General features: G+C 46.5%; 1 protein-coding gene across 1 annotated transcript in view; it reads right to left on the reverse strand.

The window, feature by feature from the left end:
• Nucleotides 1-8,007, reverse strand: part of JAG1 (jagged canonical Notch ligand 1) — a 36,818-nt gene extending 28,811 nt beyond the window's left edge. Inside the window, exons 1-2 of the mRNA XM_037405815.1 lie at nt 7,328-8,007; nt 6,049-6,354 (exon numbers count right to left, since the gene is read on the reverse strand). Coding sequence (XP_037261712.1) covers nt 6,049-6,354; nt 7,328-7,405 — 384 coding nt within the window. The 5' untranslated portion in view covers nt 7,406-8,007. The remainder of the gene's footprint in view (nt 1-6,048; nt 6,355-7,327) is intronic.
• Nucleotides 8,008-8,517: the final 510 nt, after the last annotated feature.

Here is an 8,517-nt window from a genome sequence, read left to right on the forward strand (position 1 = left end):
TACTGGGATAACAGGGGGAGACTTGGGGTCCTCCCTCCTTCCATACCTTAAAAATAAATAAATAAATAAATAAAAATTGCAGTGTCTTCCCACCCTCTTCCTTTTTTCCCTTTCTTTTCAAACTAATGGTTTTAAATGATCTTGGCTACCAGGGTGCTTCCTACAACAACAGCATTTCTAATCAGCACCTTATCTAGTTACAGAGGTATTTTCTCACGGAGCCCCACTTGTCAAAGACTAACAGGTAGGCCAAAATGTCAGTGCTTGCTTTCAACCTTCCCCAACAAGCAGATTACCTGCTCTTATCAGTCCCCCTACCTGTTTAAAGCATCCCACTGATAATTAAATCCACCAGTTACAAAAGGGTGGCAAGGTTAATAGAGAGAATACCTAGTAGCCAGCCAAGCAAAACAGTCAGGTTCACATAGAGCAAGCCTGAACAAGAAGTCTTTCTACTTATTTACCTAAGTGCATAAGAACTGGGTTGAACTGGTAAAGGACTCTGGATGTTTGACTATTTACAAACCACTTTAACCACTTCTATCCACATTTTACAGTTTCTTCTGAATACTACAAGAATAATGAGTGTAATTTAAGCTGCAGAATAGTGACCACAGAACCATAAGCTCCACAGACTAACAAGAAATGAATGCATCAGCTTCTAGTTTTGACATCTTTCCCCATGTCAAGACATATGGGTTACCAGCTAGAATTATTAGAACTGTGTCAATTAACATATAAAACTTCTATTCGTCAGCAGAAATGCAAACTCAAGTTCAGTCTGAATTTTCAAATCCAATCCTGTCATTAATATCATCTACATAGAAATATGTTTAAGAACTGTAGCTTAAGGTTTGTGTGTGTACTGCAGGGCACCAGACTTCAGAACTGAAGTTGGAGTAAGTGCCATGTCTGAGGCTGCAAGCCTCTTGTACGGCACATCATCTCAATTTGCTAAGGCCCAACTTTACTAGCTTCAGAACTAGTTTACTGCTATTCTAGCCTTCAGTCCACAATGAAGCATTTAGTTTCCTTCAGTTAACTAGAATTTTAAGCATAAAGCATCAATTTTATGCAATTCATTTTCAGACATGCAGACTTCCAGCTGCACAAACAATCTGACAGTGCTGGATGTATGTAGTCTGAGAAAGTTTAGGAATAAGCTTCAATGCCAGGCCCAATCCAGCTGCCACTGAAATTAAACTGGAGCAGGCTTTATTATAACAAGAACAAAAATTCTGGGAGCAGGCAAGAAGAGGATTTATTTTTAGGCATATTATGATAATACAGTCAAATGGATTTACCAGGAAGATGAAGTTCTGAACTGACTGGAACATAAATAACCCTTAAAAACATGTAAGACTCTGAATGGATGCATTGCTTCTCTGCAGTCCTGGGAAAAAAGCAACCTCGTGGACACTAACTACGCTTCAGATGTTACTTAATACTCTCAGGTCTCTTTATCCAAACCTAGTAATCCTAGGCAAAACATTGCACTTTGAATGCTGAAGACTTATTCTTAAATTATTAGTCAACAATAAATGACATAGCATGGATTTGATTAATATGCATTTTGTTATTACAAAAATTTCTTCTCATCTGCCCATGCTCCAAGATTACTTATCAGGCATTCTAAGAAAAGCTTGAAGACTATCTAGCATTTGCTTCTATAAGTTTTCAAAAAGTCAACTGGAGACAGGGAAAAACCAAATCAAAAAACATGCTTTAGTCTTATGACTGTTACCTACTATTTGTTGGTGTTCTGCTTTGGTTTGGTTTTGTTTTTTTTTAAAAAAAAAAAAAAAGCAGTTGAATGAAGTGATATTTTTCTCTGTGATCCAAAAGGCTGTTACTTTAGTATCAGATGCAGGTAAGTATTTTGGAAGCCTCTTGTATCAAGACTGGGGGAGAAAGTTCACACAGGTTAAAAAAAACACTGAAGCTCTTTCATTGTCTCTTTCTAGCCAGAAACTTCGGGAATATCTTCAGGTACCAGTAGCTGTAAGACTTGTCACTAGGAAGGGCAAAGGCTGACCATTTTATTTTTTAGAATAACATTTAAATAACACATTCAAAACTCTTTTTAATTGTATTTTATGCTAAAGTCATTTAGATGCTGGAGGTTTGGTGGGGGGTTTTTTCCACCTCAATAGTTTCCTGGTGTGTTGGTGCAATTGGCCCCAATATTAAATAATTACAAGGATCATAATTTCAGGATAAACAAGCCATTTGAAATTGGAGCTATGCATACCAAAGGTGTTGCCAAGTTTGACCTCGTTCTTACTCACAGTCTCGCCAAACCCCCCCAATATCTTTCTTTACATAAAAGCAAGGTTTAGTGCTAAGCTTTGTTTAGTTAATTCATGCGCAGCTCCCTTAAGGTATAGCACACATCACACTTTGGATTCTTTAAGAAAGGCAAGAGACTTGATTTATGTCAGAGAAGAACATGTGTATACCATGATACAAAACTTGTTGAGACAGACTTTGACAAGTGGAACATGGAAATTCTTTTGTTTCATACTTTTCTATACGGCTTCATAAGCCAAGTTTCCCTTGAAGAAAGTCACTGAAGTCTCGAATGCAAGAAGCAAGCATATATATAAAATAAATATGTATATTTATTTTTTAAATAATCATCACTATTGTTTCAATTTTCTCAAGAATTACTAGCCTCTACAGGGGCAGCTTCCTCATACACCCTAGCTCCTTTATGCTGGTCTGCTGCCCTGTTTCCTAGCAACTTACTCAAGCCTCCCATCACTTAAATTAATTTATGGCCCACCATCTCCACACCCATTACTCACAGGGGTACATATCAAAACTGACAAAAGCAAGCCGCATAAGTAATTAATAAGACTCCAACACTTCAAATCTACATTATAACTACAAGACAAATCTAACAATGCATTTAAAGCACACCATTCTCTTTTCTTCTCCTGCATGATGAATTAAAGGCCTCTAATGCAATATAACTATTTTTCACAAACAGCATAAGGGGATAGCTTGACATGAGAAGAGACTTTTTTTTAAAGTAGTCAAGGCAACAAGACTTCTTTATGTTACTGACTCAAGCTGAAGCATCTAAGAAGAGCCTGCCTCAGACAGTAGAGCACAAACAGCACATATTCAGAGATGAGCATGAATATAAGTGCAACATGATTAACATTTCAGTCTAGCTCCTATTACCTTTACTGTAATTTACAGTTGTATGTATTCAAAGACAACTCTCATCATTAGCCACATTAGTAAATGCAATGCTTAGTCTCAAGCTTTTACTAAAGTCAACAGTACTCACCCATCTAAAGAAATTTAAGCTCTGAAATTTCAGCATCAGATTTGAGTTGACTAATTACGTTTACTACTTTATTTGTAGAGCTTTCAAAATGCCTAAAGTGATTTGTGTACACAATTTTAGTACCAGTAAGAGCTTTGCCACATTAGATATTCTTTTGTTCAAATGCCATTTGAAAGTCACAATGGCTAGCATAAAAGCTGTGTCCTACGGAAGTTAAAGCTGGGAGGCAGGCTTGATAATTGCAAACAGATTATCATCACAATCTCAAAAAGTGCATTTCTGCATGGGAACATGCAAGAGTTTATTCCAAAAATTCCAGTCTTAAGAACCTGAGTGTCTGAAGTTGTCGAGTTTTACATGTTTCAAAGGCTGCACTGGAGTTTTGTTGCTGCTGCTCTAGGATTCAAATGCTCAATTAGATTCAGCAGGACAATAGAACCATTTCTTTTACTAAGATGCAGGCAAGCTTAAGAAACTTCTCCCAGGGTCCCCACCCCCCAAATCCATCCTCTACACATATTTCCCTTCCCAGACCTATAAAGAAAGGGGTTGTGTTGTGAAAACTGAACGTGTTCCTTCCATCATTTTTATATACACATCTTCAGATTCAAGACGCTCAAATTACTGGGAGCAGCACAGAGGTCTAGTTAAAAAAAATCCTTGATGAACCTGACTTTTCTGAAAAAAAGTCAAAATCTGCAACACAAGCACTGCAGCCACTGGCAGAGCTTCAAATACCTCAGATTTTTACAAAGCCCTTTATCCCTTTGATGGCATATTTGATAACAGTTTTATCTCATTTCAAGTTAGAAAGAAAAAAAAAAGAGAGAAAGAAAGAAAGGAAGGACTTGTAGTTCCAACACAGAATACTTTTGTTAACTCTGCTATTGTACTTTGTAATACTATCTCCTTAAAAACGCAGACTTGATTTCACCCTTGTGCCTCTCCAGCCCTCAATAACTCCAGAAGTCACAGCCGACAGAGGAGGCAGGCAGGAGGCAGCACAGGACATTTCAAGAACACACGGCTGTCTTGCAGCACTTGGCCATAGGACTGCAAAGGGGGTGTCTATGCTACAACTGGAGAAGGAATGGTTTTGGGGCGGGCTTTCCCCCCACAAAAGTCCAGGCCCTCCCAGCAACCAGTTCTTATCAGACTAGGAAGGGCCAAGCTTTGGAGGGAGCGGGAAGTCTACACATGCATCCACCTCGCCAGCAGCGATAGTGACAGAGGATAGGAAACAAGATTCACCCCACCCCTGCGTACATGTAAGAGCCCTCCTCCCCTCACAAAAATGACCTTAGGCATCTAGGTTAGGATGACTGGATTTTCAAAACTGCTGAGCATCAACGTATCCCAGGGCAGCTGGTGGGAAACTGTCTGCTCAGCACCTTTGGAGAAGGGGGGCAGGGGGAAACAGTTTTGTTTCCTAGGTGATCCCTAAATTTAAGAGCATAAATTCGGGAGTCTTCAGCTTCCATACCATAGTATCCCAGAGAGACATCTCAAAAGACAGAACACTGCATGTGCATAAGAGACCCCCAGATCAGTCGTCCTCAGTTTTTGCTTGCCTGCACACAGAACTGCAGGGCACAAAATAATGCACCTCCTGCCATCCAAGACCACAGCAGTCTTTATGTCGAGAAACACTACAGCCTTGGAGCCTGCATCTGTGGGTCTGTACTGGGCCATGGCCATTTTGGAAATATGGTCCTCGGTTTCTGTGCAGCAAGCAGAGGACTCCTCTGCAGAGCTGACCAGACCAAAGCTTCAACCCTCTTGAAGAAGAGCCCCAGAAGAGACAAGCAGCACTTCAAGTCTACGCGAGTGTTCTTTACATGACCAACAACAAAGCATGCTTCAGCTAATGAAGGGGTCACCCGTTCTCCACCTCACCGCTCCACAAGGCTGACCAGTATTTGCTAGAGTAGTGGGCAACGCTGGGAAAAGTGCCTGGCAAAGAGCCCCACCTCTGTGAGCCATCCAGTTTTTCACACTAGAGGGAAGCCAGAATCTACAGACCGCAAAGGCAAGCGGCCAGGAAAAGGTGTGTTGTGGGGAGGAGTGGGAGAAATGGACCAAAAGCTAAGGCCAGGCTTTTCTCAGTCTTTAGTTTCTGGAGTCTGCAAGTACCTCAAAACACAGCGAGCTTCCCAGGGAAGCTGGCAACTAGTTCGCTAAGAGCAGCAACGGCAGCTCCCATCAACACCAAGCTGTGCAGTGAGATTTCCCCTTGGGAGAAGCAGGAAGCCTTCCCAAACACAGCTCCAGGGAAGGAGGCCAGCTATGACACACACTTTTCACACGGGATCCCTCTACAGCCCCTAACCCACTGCTCTTTTGGCTTAAACCCAAGACTTCACTGGTTAGGGAAAAAGAAGGGGGGGGGGGGGGGGGAGAAAGAAAAACCCTGAACTTCTGACCTTCTAAGTCTCAAGAGACTTATTCATGCTGTAAAGTGCAGAGATACTGGGTTTGCTTCCCTGACCCATTTAGATCCCCCTCACTGCACATCTGACTTTCAAATTTAACAGGCTGTGCATTGTGAGCCCCAGGGAACAAAAACAAAAACACCACCACATTTCACTCTTTCTGTGCAGTGGATTCCTGACACTCTTGCCAGGATGCCTGCTCCCTCCCCAATCCTGGTCCCTTTCCCCTTGCGCAAGAAGTTAGAGCTCAGCTCACTATGGACATCTCAAACAGCACCATCCAACAGACACAGAGCCAGAGCAGGCCACGCAACTCACCGGCCAGGCGAAGCTGAAAGGGATAACAATCCGGTTCTTTTCATTATTCCGGTTGTACTTTAAATTGAAGGTATTTCCTCCAATGACAGGAGTGGATTTGGATCCGAAGCTGCAAGGACCGCCAGCAGTGACTCGCGACTGATACTCCTTCAGGCAAACTTTAAAATAGGTATCACACTCGTCTCTGGTGCATTTTCTATCTCCTGGGTTTCGGGTGCCATCACAGCAATTTCCATTTTGCAGTTCACCATTCACATTTTGCATGGATAAGATCTCCAACTCAAACTGTCCCGACGCTAAAGTCACCTGTTAATCCCAAGAAAGAATCGAAGAAAAAAAAAATCCACAAAAAAAAGAAACAAGAAACAGTTACCTCACTTTTTTCCACAAATGCAATCTACAACAACTCTGCAAACAGGAGAAAGTAATTTTAAGTATGCTTTCAAGAAGCACACGCATTAAAAAAAAAAAACAAAAAACCAACAAAAACCAACCCACACGCAACAAACCAAAAATAAAAAAGGCAACCACTGCAAGCTTTTCCCTATCAGGCATCCATAAGAAAGACTCGTAAGTCTTCCCAACTAAATAATGCCACTAACACTAAAAAAGAACCTTAAGTACCAACTCCATAAAACACTATGTGAGGAAGGCTTCTAAATCGTTAGGAAATAAAACTAAACGAAACCAAGAGTGCACAGGCGAGGGCAAACCCAACAAAACGATGGAACTAAAGCACCCTGGAAACACAGTCCCTCTGCCTTCACAGAGGTGCAGCTGAGACAGGGAAAACTGCCTCCCTGCTCAAGGCTGCCCAGCTGAGATTCAGACCTTGCTCATTAGTCACCCCAGGAGTAGTGCAATTAGACCTGGTTTAAAAACAAAACAAACAAAAAAAAAGAAAAAAAAGAAAGAAGAAATTTCGAAAATAAGCAGTTTGCAGAAATTGCATTTTTTATTCCCAGGGAATTAAGTCTTGCTGCAAGGAGAACTTCTGCGTTTGCTATCTCCGCGGAGAAGTTTGCGGCAGCAACTCTGCTCTCCCTGGAGGAGCCCTGCAAAAGCGCCTTGTGCACCGCTGAAGGTTTGGGGTGTTTTAAAAGCTATCTCCCGCAATCACTGCGGGAACCGCGTTTCGCCGAAAACCGGCAAAATCCTTGCAACCCGCTTGGCGCGGCGGAGCCGCAAGCCCACCTCGGGCTCGCCGCAGCCGCCCCTCGCCCGCCCGCCCCTCCCGGAGGAGCTGCCGCCCCGGGCCGCGCGGCGCCCAGGTACGTACCTTTGCCCGCAGCCCCAGCAGGGCCAGGAAGAGGACGAGGGAGCACGCCGCCGCGGCTGCCCGCCGGGGCGCACGCATGCCGCCGCCGCCGCCGCGCTGCCCGCCCGCCCGCCTGCAGGCCGCCGCTCGCTCCGGGACGGCGTGGGGAGGGCCAGGAGGGGAGGAGGAGGCGCCGCCGCTGCTGCCCGCCGCCGCCGCCCCGCTCTAATATACCGCGCCGGCCGCGGCGCGCACCCGCGCCGAACAACGCCGCTTTTCAAGCGCTTTCAATAGCGCCCCGGTCTTCAATGCAAAGCAGCCCAGCCTCCTTTTATTCTCCTTATTCTCTCGCCTCCCTCTTTTCTTTCCCTTTTCTTTTCGCTCTCTCTCTCTTTTTTTATTGCGATTATTATCCCGATCCTTTTATTTCTTTCAGGTCGCCGGCCACCGCGCGGTGGAGGCGCGGCGAGCCCCCCGCCCCCCCGAGACACACACGCACGCACACACACACACACGCGCACACACACGCACATGCAGCACACACACCGCCCGGGAGCCGGCCGCCCGTCTGGGAGCCCCGCCGCCGCTCGGCTTCATCTAGCCCACGGCGGCAGGCGGGGAGGCCGCCCGCCCGCGCATGCGCCCATCCATATGCATGAGGGGGGAAGGAGGGGGGAAAGGAGGGGAATGGCAGGAGCAGGGGAAGGCAGGTACTAGCAGGAGAGGAGGAGGCGGCGGCGGAGGCGGAGAAGAGGGTGCAGAGGAGGGTTGGTCGGCCGGCCGGCCGCGAGCGGGAGCGGGCCGCGGGCGGTGGCTGCTCCTCCGGAGGGAGGCGGCGAGCCCCGGCCCTGGGCCGCCCTGCCGGGTCGCAGCCCGCCGCCCCGCCTCCCGCGGGAAGCCCCGCTCTGCAGGTGTCCGCCGGGCTACCTGGGCAGGGCAGCCCCGCCGCGGCCTGGCTGAGGCGGCCCGGGAGCGGCGCGCGGGCGCGTTCCCGCGGCTGAGGCGGCGGCGCGCGGAGGAGACGGCTTTTCCCGCCCGCCGCTCGCTGAGGAGATGTGGGGGTCCTCCCTGCCCGGGAGCGGAGCGGGAGCCGTAGCCCTTTCCTCCGTGCCTCCTCGGGGCTGGGCGTAGGAGACACGAAGCTTTTGGGGTCACTTTTGCAATGGAAGCCTCCCTTGCCCCGGGCCGGCGGCAGCCGCCCGCCTTTTCCT

The sequence above is a fragment of the Falco rusticolus genome, chromosome 12 (assembly GCF_015220075.1).
Source record: "Falco rusticolus isolate bFalRus1 chromosome 12, bFalRus1.pri, whole genome shotgun sequence".
NCBI classification, from domain to species: Eukaryota; Metazoa; Chordata; class Aves; order Falconiformes; family Falconidae; genus Falco; species Falco rusticolus.